The following is a 15,108-nucleotide window of genomic DNA, read 5'->3' as shown; positions in this document are numbered from 1 at the left end:
GGGAGGGAAAGGACGGTGGGAGGACAGTTTTGTGAGCAGCTCACCCGGAGGTTCAGCTTGTGCCGCAGCTCCACCACCTGCTGGGGGGTGAGGCTGGTGATCTCCTCGTGCTCATCGTAGAAGTTCTTCTCAAAGGGGGGGTACTCAATCTGCAAGGGAATTAATTACTAACTCAGTCCAGACTCAAGAGTCCTTCCTTTCTTAATTGTCTGCAAGTGCATTCCTTTAACATGAAGCCACTTCAAGGAGCTTTGATGTGACTTGAGTACGACAGCACCAAAATATTAGAGGACTCTCTCAGCTCCTGCTTCATGGAACGCCTCAAACGGGACAAAACGGAATAAAACCCCTCCCTACCTCGGAGTGGTCAATGGGTGGAAGAGGATCAATGATTTTTTTGGAGGGTGCAATGGGGTTGCCATCACTGTCATACTCCAGGTTGTCCTCCTCCTCCTCCTGCACCACACCAGCCGTGGGGTTCTCGGCCATGTAGCGAAAATAGGCTTCCTGCAGCGAAACAGAGCAGCACAATCACCCACAGTGGCATGGAAAAAAATCACTGCTGCTTGCTTAGAGTGATGTAAATGCTACGTGGCTGTTTGCTTTCGCACCCACCACTGAGGAAAAAAAAAAAAAAAATAATTTCACTAGAACTGATTCTTCCAACAAGCACCAAGAGATCTGTCCAGAAGGACAGTAAAGCACCAATGAGAACAACTCTGGTGTCAGCCAGACCACAAAGTGCTTCTAAAAAAACCACCAAGCTACTCTTCCATGTCTGCTTAACAACTCCTTTCACCAAGTCTTGTTATGTTTACAAGGGAATCTACTCCTATTTCCCATGAACAAAGCTCAAAAGCTGCAGGTTTCTAACCAGAGAACACAATGTTACCAACACATGACCCTTGTGTTTTTGTTTTCACTTCCCCTGACGAGACTCTAAGAAATGGAAATATATCTATTTTTCATCGAGGCAGTCAGCAACAAACGTGAAAGAAACTATTCTGAAAAAGAGTCCTTCAACACATGGCCAAGTTCAGTCCCTGTCACCACTGTCACACGTCACTCTCACAGCTCACAAAGATGTCTCTGTGTCTCAGAATCCCCCCAGCACACCAGGACTTTCTCCTGGAGAAAACACCACTCTCACTTGACTTGAAGCAAACATCTGAGATCAGATTTTTAGAGCGAGGTTCAATTAAAAATATAGGCATTTACTCCCTTGGCTTTTCCCTTTTCCAGGCTGATTATCCCTCAGTCTCTCAGCTATTCCCACAACAGACTGGAACAACAGCTGTCTCCAAGGGGAAGTGTACCAGGAGCACAGGAATTACATGTTAGTAGTAAGGTGTGTTTTGAAATGAAGTCTTTCCTCTTCACTAATTGTATTGGTTATATTCCTCAAGGAGAACTGGAGCTCCTCTGAAAACAAAGAGCAAAAAGCCTGATTCTTGCCCTTAACGGACACTGAATTCCACTGTAAGTCACCTCCACACTCCACCAGCCTCTCCCTGTGTCCCATGGTGGGTGATTGTGCTCATTTCAAACTGGATAAGACCCTCAGATACTGAAAAACCTGTACAGGAAGCTGAAGTTCAAGCTCAAACTAACTGAAAAAAAAAAATCTTCTTAAATGAATGCAATTGTCCCCTAATATTCTTCTTGAAACCCCCAGAAGGGTGGAGAGGCACAGGGTGACCACCAGAGCTTGAATTGTCCAGGTACTGTGCACAATAACTGGAGTTTTGTTTGTACCCTTGCAGTGGTGTGTTTGGAGAGGGAAGGTAAAAGAAAACAAAACAACAACAACCAAAAAAAAAAAAAAAAAAAAAAAAAAAAAAAAAAAAAAAAAAAAAAAAAAAAAAAAAGAAAAGATAGAAAGACTGCATAGGAACTCACTTGGTCATCTTCCTCTTCAATGTCATCTCGAATACCCCTGGAAAAAACAAGCGGAGAAAAAAAAACTTCCCTGCAAGTGTTCCACAGACTCAGCTGCACAAGTTGCATTTGATTTTAGTGCTGAGCTCCAGATTCCGTGGAAGACACAACACTGACAACATTTATAACCCCAACCCCTGGAGTTCTGGCATCTGGGGCCAACCATAACAGCGACCCTGCAAAGATTTCTCTTTCCTTCTTGGCAAGGAGGCTGAAAGGTTGGGGCTCCGTCTTCCCAGCAGAAGCCACAGCAAAGACCATCCTGCTCTAAAGCTCTCGAGGCTACAGAAGTCCCATAACTGAAGAGGAATATGAGCCAGGAAGTGCAAATCCAGTTGAGAACTTCCCCAGGTGGTGATTTGGAGCCGGGGTTCTGTTTCAGGACCACGTATGATCTGATCAACCCCCATGCAATGCAAGTTCTACCAATCTATCTGACATTTCTATCAAAAAAAAAAAAAATACAACAGCATAACTATCTCCCTTGCTCAAAACAGCTGCAAAAATTTAAAACTGCTTTTAAAACTCCAAATTTAGTATCCCAATTATCACCTGCTACCTAATAAATCAGCTTTAAATGTCTTAAAACCCGGCTGAAGTTTGGAAGAACCTCCAGGACTCAGGCACGGCAGCACCGAGTTCCTCTGCTCACATAACTGCAATTTTTTAAGTTAAACCATCCTGATCTTCCCAAGGCTGTGGGAGGAAGAAGAACTATCCAGGCTGCTCTGGGAGGTGGCAGGAGTGCAATGTGCTGCCCCAATTTCTGTGGCCTAGAAAGGCTTCTGGCGTGGGATAACTCAGCGTGTTGTTGTTGCGGTTTACCCCGGGATGCTGCCGTGGATCCTTCCCTCCTATCATCCCATTTTTTACAGCACAAAAAGCTTTGCCCACAGGGAATATCATGCACTGTTTAATGCTGGTTATTTATTAGGTGTGTGTCGTGCTGTCTAGAGAACAACCATCAGCAACGAAAGGCATTGGAATTCTGTCAGCAGGGATGGGAATGACAAAAGGGAACTTACTTAACGTTCTTTTTTTCTTTGTCTTTATCTTCCAGTCTCTTCATGTCTCGAGCAGCTTGATCCTAACAGGTCATAAAATGATCATATGTTAAAAAGACCAAGATGATAAAACATGGAAGGGAAAAATGTTCCTACCTAACTAGACCATTATGGCACAGAGAGGACACTTTTGGGGCTAAACTTGCTCATGTTCCATATCTGGTTATCCTAAATGAATTCTCCTGCTAATACCTTTGAATTTACATGCTCTAAGTTTGTGGCGGTGCTGTTGAAAAAATACATTGCCCGTATTCCTCCTGAAAACACTGTGCTAACAACAGACCCGTAGCTAAGAAACAGCCCATTATAAATACAAATAATTAACATTCTGGTGGTGGAAAAGGCAGAAAACCTCAGTTTGATATCCAGAGACAGGCACAGCTCTGCATTGCATTGCTTTGACGTGCTCAGAGCAGTTAAGTTGTTGTAAATCACATCCCCCCTCTCCCTTCCTGATCCACCTCACACCTAAAAATCAAATTTAAACGAGGTTTTTTTTCGCAGCTGCCAAAGCCCCCCGAGTGGCATTTGCCGCTCCCGATTTCGCGGCCGCACCAACGAACAAACATTTCCCCAGCCGGGTCTTGCCTCCACTTCAGCCATGAAAGCCTCCAGGGGATCGTCATCGCTGTCAGAGTCCGCTGACTTGGAATGGAACTGCTGCCGAGTGGGGGAATTCTCGGCGGGAATGTAGGGCAATTCCACGTTGCTGGAATCTTCCTCCTCGTCCTCGAAGTACCTGAAAAGAAACGACCAACAGCCCACTCAGCACGTAGTTCACAGCCTTTGGTGGCTTCTGGGTGAGTCAAAGTTTCCCACAGGGATAACAAAAGTCAGGATGGACAGCTGAGATTTATTCATTTATTTACAATTATTTATGTCACAAGCTTGAAGTGGTTGAAGGACAAACAGATATCATAAAAACTGATCTTCTTGAATGACTCTCCCATGTTGGTGGATATGGGATGCTTTTCTGAGCCCACCCCCTTCCATATGACAGATTTCATGGAATGGTTTGGGTGGGAAGGGACCTTAAAGCCCATCCAGTGCCACCCCCTGCCATGGGCAGGGACACCTTCCACCAGCACAGGTTGCTCCAAATTTATCCAACCTGGCCTTGGACACTCCCAGGGATCCAGGGGCAGCCACAGCTTCTCTGGGCAACCTGTGCCAGGGCCTGCCCACCCTCCCAGCCAGGAATTCCTTCCCAATATCCTCGGTTCCAACTCTGAAGTGAATAAGCTTGAGCTGACTGGGGCTCAGCTGGGATATGTTCCAGAGAGGGGAAAGCTTTGCTAAACCCAAGGCACAACTGTACTCACGCATTCTCTTCATCAAAATTCGCCCTCTTTGACCCGATTTTGTAGAAGGAAGGCAGCTGAGGAGGCCCTGACTTGGCAAAGGCTGCTGAGGAACCGGCTGTTCCGAAAGCGCTGTGGGACTGCTGGGACAGCTTGGGCTCCTCTTTCTTCCCAGGGGTTATGGCAAATCCACCAAACCCAAAGCCTCTCTTAGTGCCAGGCCCACCTTTGTTCCAATTCATGATGCCCCCAGTGGACCTGTTCAAATGAGGAAAGAGAAATCAGTGCCCTTTGTGCTTCAGGAAGTTAGAGACGATTGATTGTCACAATTTTCCTTGTTAGTGGATCACACCAGCTATGGAAACGTGAGGGACAAGTTTGATCTCTTTCCCACAAAGGATTTGGCTCCGTACTTTCCTTGTCAGTGGGAAAACATCCACGATTCCAGAGACAAAAAAAAAACCACCCCAAGTGCTTGTCTTCCCAAAAAAAGGTCACGTCCCTCAAGGCTCACTTCAGCATATTGAAGATGTTACCTGTCCTGTCTGTTTGCAGTCCAAGACAAACAACCCCAGGGCCAGAACTTTGAACACCAGGAGGAACGAGAGACGAAAAGTCAGCTCCTGTTTTGCATGGCCACCCAGTCCCACCCTTGAGTGTAAACATGCTCTCCTACCTACAGTTTTCAAACCATATTTTAAATGCTCCACGTAAAACGTTGATTTTCTAAGGTGAAGACTGAACTGATATATTAAGATTTAGAGTTTCCATTCTGTATAATTTAATTATCTGCCTGGTCAAGTAAATGATACCTATACGGCACTAAACAGCAAGGCACCCACTGCTCTCCAGTGCATTATAATCAGCTGTCCAAAGGCTACAAGTCTCTTTAAACAACAAATCCTCACACTGAGAATCCTCGATGAGATCACAACTCGTGGGCAAGAGAAACAACTTCCCAATAATCCAAAGGTAAACAGTGCTGCTGCTCCCTGCGCTGAACATTTACCAGCTTAGGACTTGCTCAATAAACCTCAAGCCCAGACCAGAGCTCAGGAGCAGATTTTGGGGAGAATTCTGCAGTTCAGCTCGGTGTGGCAGGGACTGACCCTGGAGCCCTGACACACCTTGTGGCCTTCCCACCTGCGGGTCTGCAGCTCCAAATGTGCCCCAGAAGGGTGAGAGGCGGAGCTGCACTCCTGCTGCTGACAGGAGAACCTTTCACGTTAAAACTCCCGAGTTAAAACCTGGCTGCAAGGATCCTTCCTCACTGTACTCATCCACCTTCTTTCCCCCTCCCGCAACCGCGGAAAATAAGGAGAACCACCTTTTTTACGGCCGTACAGCCCCGAAAGCGCAAGACTCGCTCAGCCTGCCCGCGGAGCCAGCACAGGGACCACGGGCCAGCTCCCGAGGCTTCTCTTCCCCGCGGCCGCCGCTCCGCGGGAGGAACTCCCGAGGCGCGGACCCTTCCCCGGAGCCCTCCCCGGGGCCGCGCCCCGCCCGAGGGGCGGCGGGCCGAGCCCGCAGGCAGGGCCGGGAGGCGCGGGTGGGAGCTGGACCGGCCTCCCCGGGCCCTGCGCGGGGCCCTTCCCGCCCGCGGGGCCGCGGCGCGGGGCGGGCCCTTTGTGCGGGGCAGGCCCGGGCCGCCCGCGCCCGCTGCCAGGCCGCGGCCCCGGCGGCTCCGGAGCGCGGGGGGAACCGGGCGGGTCGACCCTGCGGCCCCGCTGCCCTCGGTGCCCGCCCGGGGCCCCCTCACTCACCCACCGGCCCCGCAGCCGCCGCCGCCACTACCCCGGTTACCGGGGCGGGGGGTGGAGACTCGACGCGCCGACGCGCCCACGCACGGCACGCAGGGGGACGCGAGCGGCGCGTGCGCGCTGCCCGCGGGTGAAGCCGCGCCCAAGTGTGGGCGCCCGGAGCGGGCAAAGGCGGGAGCGGGGGAGAACCGAGAGAAAAGCAGGCTGGGGAACAGCACCGGTGGTCCCCTGACCGCACCGCTCACCCGGTGGTTCCCGCGTGTTTTTGCCTCCCAAGGGGGTTGGGGCTCCCCTGCCCGCCCTCCCCGCGCCCACGCGGGTGTGCCCGCGCAGCCCCGCACATGCGGCGGGGGCCGCGCCGCGCATGCGCCGCGGGCCGGCGGGCGCGGAGCGGCGGGCGGGGGACGGGCCCGTGACTCAGGTGAGGCGGCCCCGCGGCCCGGCCGGGGGGGTGTCTGGGGTTTGGGGTCGGGCTCGGGCCCTGCGGGGATGGCACACCCCGCTCTGGCCTCCCCGGGCTGCGTTCGCCCCCTCCCCGGGTGCCCGGTGCCCGCGGTGCCCCCGGCAGGCACAGCCCGGCGCGGAGGGCACGGCCTGTGCCGAGCCCCGGGGGTGCGGGCAGCGCCGCGGGGAGGCAGGGCGCTGGTTTTTGTCTCGCTTAACCTTGACTCGTGTCCCGGGAAGGAGCCGGGAGCTGTGCCGGGAGCGGCGAGATAACGGGCGGCACTTGTGGGGGTCACGGTGAGGGCCCAGCCCTTCTACGGAGCCGGGTCTGGACTCGAGATTTATTTACAGGCGGGTGAATGTTCTGCTCGGGGAGCAGCAGCAGCAGCAGCAGTAGCAGCGCTGTTTATTTACCTGCGGGTTATGGTGAAGTTGTTTCTCTCGCCAGGGTGTCCCGGACAGCCCGTGTGGAGATCGGGAAGGGAACCCGTCCCTCGGTGGGGTGTGGAGCGTGGAGGGCCCGCCAAGGCATTTTCTGCTTCCTGGAGTTTGTACTTGGAACCTGTTCTGAGGGAATGCTGAGCTCAGGGGGGGGTGCTCCAGCTTCCAGCCGCCTCCAGCTCAAACGTGTCCTTGGAACTGGCCGCAGTTTATTTTCCAGGAACCTGCTAGGAGTTGTTGGGTCTTCTGAAAGTGATTGTGCTCAAAGAGTCTCGAAATTCTCACTGTGAAACTGGTGTGGTTTGGTCGAGCAGGTGGCTCCGTTGCCCAGGTGGTTTTTAACCTCTGAGTGCCAATTCTGTCCTACCTAAATCGTGGTTTGGTTTTTTTTTTTTTTTTTTTCCTTTCTAAATTCACATCAGATTGCGAGGTTTCCAAACAATGGTACTGGGCTCTGCCTCGTGCTTTTTGCATCCTCTTTTAACATCCTGTGAACGTGTTCTGTGCAGGTTTGGCTGGATGAGGAGCCTTTGACAGAGGGGTTTATTTTAGCTGTCCTTGTCATCCCCGTCACACAGTGGGTTCCCTGTGTGAGAGCTGGTCAAATTTAGAAACCAAATCGTTTCTATTCTGAGTTTAGAAGAGCACACTCTCATTAACATTCGGGTTCCCGCTCGGCTCTGGTTGCGGGAGGGAGTAAATTGAGCCTCCCAGCCCAGCCTGGTGCAGCAGGAGGGTCAGAGCTGCCTTTTGGGGCTCCTTTCTTGGACCTTGGAGAAGCTCCTCGTTGTGGGGCTGGGACTGTTTTGAGATTAAGCAGAAAAGATGGGAAGCTGAGGGGAAAAAAAAGGTAGTGGCTGATCTGGGGAGAGCTTTGGGCTGGTGAGCCCCAGTTCACTCTTGGTTCAGGGACTGGTGTAATACCTATCCTCTTCCTGCCTTTTTTTTTTTTATCATTATGGTTGAACTCCCAACAAAAGGTCTTTGTTTCTAAGCAGAGATCGTGCTGGGGCAGTTTGGGACCTGGTTCTGAGCAGGCAGCCTAGAAAATCCCAGCTGGGCACTTTGCAACTAAGAGACTATCAGAGCATCACTAAAATTAATCTTAAGTGCAGTTCAGGGTTTACTGCTGCTCTTACACACTGGTTGAGCTGCCTGTGTCTAATTGCTAATTAATGATAACCGTAGGCACGGAGTGTGCTCTCAGAAATGAGCTGGCAGTGCTGGCTGGGAGATGCTAATGGAGAGGCAGTTTTATAGTGGAACATTCCTGCTTCCAAACTTGCTCATCTGAACAGCATGGCCAGATGGGAATTCGCTGCTGCCACAAGCAATCCCTCCTTCAAAGTTAGTTTTTCTTGTAGCAGTAGTTACTTTATAGAGAAAGTGGCAAGATCAGACAGGGGTTTATTTCTCTCTCTGGTCTGACCCTCGTAGTGTTTTTAAATAGCTTGTGGCAGTTGGGGATTGTAATGGTGTGATGTAACAGAACTGATAAGGGCTCTTTGCAGTGATTGATTTGATTTATTTTTTTTTTCCCCCAGTGAAAATGAAGAATTTATATCTTTTCCTTGCTGTCCTGTTCATCCCATGGAGCTTTACTTTGGCAAAGTATGATGAATTCGAGGATGGGGATGACATCATGGAATATGACGATAACGACTTCGCCGAATTTGAGGATGTGAATGAAGATGCAGTCACAGAGTCTCCTCAGAGGATCATCACTACAGAAGATGATGAAGAAGAAGCCACTGTAGAGCTGGAAGGTCAGGATGAGAATCAGGAAGACTTTGATGATGCAGACACGCAGGTAGGGCCTCATCTTCTGTCTCTGTGTTTCCTGATAGTGTCTCTCTCTTTCTCACCTTGTCTTTCTGGATTTTACTTCCTGGCCTTTGGATTTTCACGCTGTTTGTGATTTTGTCCTTTAGGAAGGTGACACTGAGAGCGAACCATATGATGATGAGGAGTTTGAAGGCTATGAAGAGAAACCAGATGCATCTCATAGCAAAAACAAAGACCCCATAACAATAGTTAATGTAGGTATAATTGTTGATTTGGGGAACGCTGTTCCCAGTTTCCTGTGTGCTCACTGTGCCCCAGCAGAGCCAAGTGAATGATGTAGGTTTAGCTCTGTCCTGGTGCCTTTGTGGAGCTTCCTGCTGTGTTGGGGATGGAGCTTCCTCCAATACTCTGCATTTCCCAGATGGTTTGTGTAGGTAAAATCCGCTTGTTCAGCACGTAAATGTTTCTGTTGCCTCACACAGGTCCCTGCTCACCTTCAGAACAGCTGGGAGAGTTACTACATGGAGATCCTGATGGTCACAGGGCTCCTGGCTTACATCATGAACTACATCATCGGCAAGAACAAAAACAACCGGCTGGCTCACGCCTGGTTCAACACCCACAGGGAGCTGCTGGAAAGTAACTTTGCTCTTGTGGGTGAGTTCCACAATGACAGAGTTCTGGTATTTGGGTTTAGACCATGTGGGCTGTAGCAAATCCTTTTCTGTGACGTGGTGCGAGTTTCAGTTTGTGACTTTTAGGTTGCAGTTGTCTCTCACTGCTCTTTTTTTCCTCCAGGGGATGATGGCACTAATAAAGAAGCTACAAGCACTGGGAAGCTAAATCAAGAAAATGAACACATATATAACTTGTGGTGCTCTGGGAGGGTGTGCTGTGAGGGAATGCTCATCCAGCTGAAGGTAAGGATGGGGGAGTTGGTGGGGCTGTCGCCAGTTGGCAGGTTCTAGAGGCTTTTCCATTCCAGTGTGAGCAACAAGCCCAGCTCGGCTCCTGTGCTCCCGTTCAGACACAGAGCTCTGAACGTGCAAACACCCAGGCCTAACTGGACAATTAAATATCTGCACAGGCCCATATCGGGCCCACCAAAGTAGGTGAGAGTGAGTGCTGTTCTGTGCGTTTACCAAGCTGTGTTTTCAGTTCCTCAAGAGGCAGGACCTGCTGAACGTGCTGGCGCGCATGATGAGGCCGGCGTCGGACCAAGTGGTACGTACCGAGCCCTGGGGTGAACCTGCATTCCTCGGGTTCTGCCCCGCTGCTCTCGGGTGTTCCAGGTGACTTCTGTGGGGTTCCATATCTTCCATGTCTTGAAACAATCTGGAAAGGGTTGTTTGTGTTTCTTTCCTGCCCGTGAAATGCAAATTGCTGATGGCTGGAGATCTGGTTTGTCTGTAGGCTTTATCTTTGAGTGGTTTGGTGAGCAGTCAGTTGTGTTTTGAGGCCTCAGCTTGATTAAAAAGCAGTTTTACAATCTGAAATACTTAAAAGATTGTTCTTCTGTCTGTTCAGTGTTTAATCCATGTGTTGGGTCTGGATATTATACCCTGCAATGTTCCTCTTTACTTTCTCCCCTGCTCTTGGAGAGCATAAATGCCAAGAGAGGTTCCATTTGGAAGAGCAGTGGCTGTGTGCACTGTGAATTCTCTTTCCATTTATCTATAATTGCATTTACTTGTATCTATTGAGAATATTTAATTGCAAATTACTTGTACAGCTCTGCTGTTCTAGTCCCTGTCACTACACCACAGCACTGAATTAAGTGCTCAGTCTGATTAAAAAGCTCCCTTACTTTAAGACACTCTGGGAAGCTTTAGATCAGCCACCTCCCTCTTAGCTGTGCCTGGCCTTGCTCAGTGTTTGCTCTTAATAATCAGTGTCAGACACTGAAATCTGCTCAGGACTAATAACCTCCTGTTTCCCCAGCAAATAAAAGTGACAATGAACGATGAGGACATGGACACATACGTGTTTGCTGTTGGAACCAGAAAAGCACTGGTGAGACTTCAGAAGGAGATGCAGGACCTGGTATGTACCTGCATGTTGATAAATAATTGCATGTAAAAATCAACAACCTGCAGATTCGTTGTTTTCTTGGGAACAGCTGGAAACTTGTGACTGACCTGTTGGAATTTTCATCTGCTGGATGAAAGTCTAATGGAATGAGAGGCTGGAAGTGTGAGAGCTGCAGGGAAAGAGGCAGTGGAAAGCAGCTCGTTTAGGAGGGGGCTGTGGTGTCTTGGCCGGACCCACAAATGTCACTTCACCTCATTTAATCTGCACAAACGGCTTTTTCAGGGCTTGAAAAGTAAAATTCATTAGGGATCTGTGAGGTGGAAAATGTGGGTCATCTGTTTTTATGTGATCTGAAATGGAAGCTTTCCATATGTTCCACCCCTGAAGCCTCGCAAAGAATCCAGTGACAACAAGCAGTGCTTTGCAAATCTTTTCTCTCAAGTAACAGCGCTGGAGTGTGGTTGGGAGGGTGCCAGCTTTTGTTATCAGTGTGAGCAAAAATGCCTGCCTTAATCCAACTTGGAGCATTCCAGCAGGGCTGTATTAGAATTGGTTTATCTTTTTTTTTTTTTTCCTGAAAGTGCTGACTGCTGAAGGGAAATACCAACTTAAAGGCTGTCGATGCTTCGTGCTTTGCTTTGTTTGAAATGTCCCCAGCCAGGCTGGGTGACTGAGTGTATTTTTTATTGTTTCTTTTTCTGATACTTTTAGAGGTCAGTCTGATGAGATGCTTACGGGCTTTGGGTTTATTTTGTTTTGTCATTGTTCTCTTGGAAACAGAGCGAGTTCTGCAGTGATAAACCCAAGTCTGGTGCAAAATATGGGCTTCCAGATTCACTGGCCATCTTGTCGGAGATGGGGGAGGTCACGGAGGGAATGATGGACGCCAAGGTAAACTGGGATGAATTCATGCAGATATTCCCTGGAAACCCTGGCACTTACAGCCTGTGGGACAAGGTTCTGATCTCTGTGTCCTGTGAGCATCACAGGAGTGCCAAATGGCCATGGTGGTGGATGTAATTCTCTTTATTCCTTTCTTACATCACAGCTGTTGATCTGTCCTGAACTGCAGATTGAAAACTGCCTTTCAGAGGCTGGGAGCAGCTTCACCAGCCAGCCAAAGTTGCAACCCCCTGGCGTGGGCAGACAGGCTGGCAGACCCCTGTGGAGTGGGGAGGCTGCAGATGGATTGGGATTGGGCAAAACTGACCCCGCTTTCTCTTTCAGATGATACATTTCCTCACACACTACGCTGACAAGATCGAGTCCGTCCAATTCTCGGACCAGTTCTCCGGTCCAAAACTTATGCAAGAGTAGGTACAAAGCCAGATCGTGTGGGTTTGTGCAAGGGTGTGTAATGCTCACAGGCACATAAATAACTGATCTCTATCCAAACTTGAGACTCTCCTCCAAAAAAAGGGAACAGACTTTGATTTAATTGTCAGACAGCAGCTGAAATTGTCACACCTCGTGCTGAAACTGGGGAGGATCTGGGAAATGTAGGCCTGAGTTTCTCACACGGGAAGACTGTGGGATTTTGGGCAGTGAAGACTTGAATTCTTTACAAGATGTTTTGTTTTCCTAGCACGTTTTATGGATCTTTAGTGGTATAAACAACAGGATGTGCAAAAGTGAATGTAATTCAAAATATGCAGGCCTCCTCAGTACTCCTCTGACAGTCAGTTTTTCCATTCATGCCTTTTCCCCGCACACCTTGGAGTAAAACACTTCAGCAATCTGAAGAGTTTGAAACTTAACTTTAGGTTACAGACAGGCTTTTAATCTTGTTTTATTCAAGTAATTTCCAAGTGTCTCTTGGTTCTTGATGAGGTTTTTCCCTAATGATGTCAGTTATTTTTTATCCCTGTATTTTTTTTGCCACTTGTTCCAAACACTTTTTTCTCTCCTCCAGGGAGGGCCAGCTCACAAAACTGCCCGAAACTAAGAAGACACTTTTGTTTACATTTAACGGTAAGAGAACTGGTGTCTGTGTGTGTGTGTGTGTGTCTGGGGCACTGCTGGGCTTTATTTGTGCAAGTCACCTGCTCCAGTTCTGTCACCTGTGGAAAATGATGTCTGATGAACCAGGATCACTGATTGATAAACCCAAGGCAGCAACACGCTGGGACACTCAAATCTTGCTCTTGCTGATCTTAGATCCCACTCCTCTCCACAGGTGGCTTATTTTTAGGCCACAAGCCTTGCAGTTTGAGCTTGCACAGACTCCCCTGGTTTGAAATAAAAGCAGCCTGTTGGGAACCTCTTCTAGAAGAGGCCTGTAGTTCTCTTCAAAATTCAAGGCCGTGTCTCCAAGTGAAGCTTCCTAAAGAGGATAAGAGCACCTTTATGTCATGAACAGTGTGAGCAATAAGGAGAGAGCGTTACAGCAGGTAGAAAAGTCCTGCCAGTCTCTCTGAATGAACAGGTAACTCTTTCTTTCAGTGCCTGGTTCAGGCAACACTTCCCCAAAGGACATGGAGTCTTTGCTGCCTCTGATGAGCATGGTCATCTACTCCATTGACAAAGCCAAGAAGTTCCGGCTGAACAGAGAGGTGAGTCTTGTCTTTTTGTGTCTGCTGTGGGAAACTGCAGCCTTTACCACTGGATCCTTCAGATCAGGAGCCTCGTGTTTCACGTGGGACTGCTGGAGATGCTGCTGGTGGGAAAATCGAGGTAAACTTATATCTATTTGTTTGTTTTCTCCGTGGAAAGGGCAAACAGAAAGCTGACAAGAACAGGGCACGTGTGGAGGAGAACTTCCTCAAGCTGACCCACGTGCAGAGACAGGAGGCCGCCCAGTCCCGCCGCGAGGAGAAGAAACGGGCGGAGAAGGAGCGGATCATGAACGAGGAGGATCCCGAGAAGCAGCGGCGGCTGGAGGTGAGGGGGGTGCTCAGGCTGGCACAGGCTGCTGCAGGAATTCTCCCCTTTGAGGGTGGGCAGGCCCTGGCACAGGTTGCCCAGAGAAGCTGTGGCTGCCCCTGGATCCCTGGAAGTGTCCAAGGCCAGGTTGGAGCAACCTGGGCTGGTGGAAGATGTGCCTGCCCTTTCTGGGGTTCTGTGATTTCCCTGCTGGTCAAACATGGGGAAACTGAGGCACAGCTGCAGTGGGACTTGTCTGAACCAAAGGGAGGATGGTGGAGCCTGTGCTGGCTGGAGCATAAAAAAGGGCTGTGCTTTCTCTTAGATTTTGGGGAAAGAGTTTTGTCTTTGTGGGGACCCTCCCCTGCACCTGAGGAGCCACCTCGCACTGGGGAGGGAGGTGAACCCAGAACTGGGAGCTTTGTTTGGCTCTGAAATGCTCCACTTGCTCTTTGAGGAGATCCCTGATGTTTCTTCCCCCCTCCATCCTTGCCCACAGGAAGCTGCTCTGCGGCGGGAGCAGAAGAAGCTGGAGAAGAAGCAGATGAAGATGAAGCAAATCAAAGTGAAAGCCATGTGAGGAGCCACCTGGGGAACTGTAATTCACGGGTACCAAGACCTCTGTAACTCCATAATCCTCTGCTTCTTTGAGCACTCGTAGCCGTCGAGAGAAAAGTCCTTGCATTGGTGTTATTTAAGTATTACAGCAACATGCAGGTGTGTGTGGAGGAGCTTTTGTCTCGGCACTCCTTATTCCAGGGGGTAAAAAAGTTTTGCTATTTGTCCGTTTAAAAACAAACAAACAAACAAAAAAAAATTGCAATATTCTCGAATGCTCTTTTGTCATTTGTTCTTTAAAAAAACAGAAGGTTGTAAACCTGTCCACGTGTGCTGGTAACATCATTCATGCTTTGGTTTTAAAACTTTGGGTTTTGGTTAAGTGGGAGGGAAAAGGGGGGGGGAAAAAAACTTAAAAGGGGAGGAAAACTGCACAATAAACATTTACTGTGCATTTGTTTGCATCAAGGCACAAAACTTAGAGCCTTCCATACACAGTATGGATTCTTCAGGGATTTAAGCCCCGTAGAATAGAAGTGATTTTTTTATTTTCTTTCTTTTTTTTCTTTTTGTACAAACAAGGGCCTGAAGGAATATTTGTGGTCACCTGTGGGCATGATTGGCTTAGGGATAGAACACAGGGATGGGCAGAACCAAGGGAGTGGAATACAGGGATAGTTTCCAGCCAGCTTTCCTTGGCTGTTTTCAGCTGTTCAGACACTTCTCTCCTGGTCCCAGCAGCTGCTGCCCAGTTCACTTCAGCCAGGAGGCAGATCCAGTGTCCCCCAGGCAGCAGGAACGTTCCAGAGGACATTTATCCTCTTCATCTGCTCGGTGGTCACTGGAGGGCTTTGAATCCAGAGGGGGAGAAGGAAGTGAATGCCCCGTGCAGGCACTTTGCTGGGAAAGCTCTGCATTTTATAA

At 49.3% G+C, this 15,108-nt stretch overlaps 2 protein-coding genes across 3 annotated transcripts in view; one reads left to right on the top strand and one right to left on the bottom strand.

Annotated features, from left to right (window-relative positions):
* Positions 1-6,132, bottom strand: part of DDX42 (DEAD-box helicase 42) — a 19,286-nt gene extending 13,154 nt beyond the window's left edge. The window contains exons 1-8 of the mRNA XM_027902016.1: positions 6,067-6,132; positions 5,568-5,578; positions 4,325-4,549; positions 3,591-3,741; positions 2,964-3,025; positions 1,900-1,936; positions 358-507; positions 45-149 (exon numbers count right to left, since the gene is read on the bottom strand). Of these exons, the coding sequence (XP_027757817.1) occupies positions 45-149; positions 358-507; positions 1,900-1,936; positions 2,964-3,025; positions 3,591-3,741; positions 4,325-4,545 (726 nt within the window). The 5' untranslated portion in view covers positions 4,546-4,549; positions 5,568-5,578; positions 6,067-6,132. The remainder of the gene's footprint in view (positions 1-44; positions 150-357; positions 508-1,899; positions 1,937-2,963; positions 3,026-3,590; positions 3,742-4,324; positions 4,550-5,567; positions 5,579-6,066) is intronic.
* A 271-nt stretch (positions 6,133-6,403) lies between these two features.
* On the top strand, positions 6,404-14,747 carry CCDC47 (coiled-coil domain containing 47). 2 transcript variants are annotated; one of them, XM_027902005.1, is made up of 13 exons: positions 6,404-6,484; positions 8,493-8,758; positions 8,880-8,987; positions 9,216-9,390; positions 9,532-9,653; positions 9,892-9,957; positions 10,675-10,776; positions 11,545-11,655; positions 11,992-12,077; positions 12,677-12,735; positions 13,207-13,316; positions 13,477-13,644; positions 14,126-14,206. In XM_027902005.1, exons 2-13 carry the CDS (start codon positions 8,498-8,500, stop codon positions 14,204-14,206), a joined length of 1,449 nt encoding a protein of 482 aa, XP_027757806.1. In that variant the 5' UTR covers positions 6,404-6,484; positions 8,493-8,497. The 2 variants fall into 2 exon arrangements, with proteins under 2 accessions (XP_027757806.1, XP_027757805.1); XM_027902004.1 differs by lacking the exon at positions 6,404-6,484 and having other exon boundaries at positions 8,498-8,758; positions 14,126-14,747.
* Positions 14,748-15,108: the final 361 nt, after the last annotated feature.

Source organism: Empidonax traillii, unplaced genomic scaffold (assembly GCF_003031625.1).
Source record: "Empidonax traillii isolate 1590-97213 ecotype Southwest subspecies unplaced genomic scaffold, ASM303162v1 scaffold832:size729604, whole genome shotgun sequence".
Classification (NCBI taxonomy): Eukaryota; Metazoa; Chordata; class Aves; order Passeriformes; family Tyrannidae; genus Empidonax; species Empidonax traillii.
This window is presented reverse-complemented; position numbering and strand designations above follow the sequence as displayed.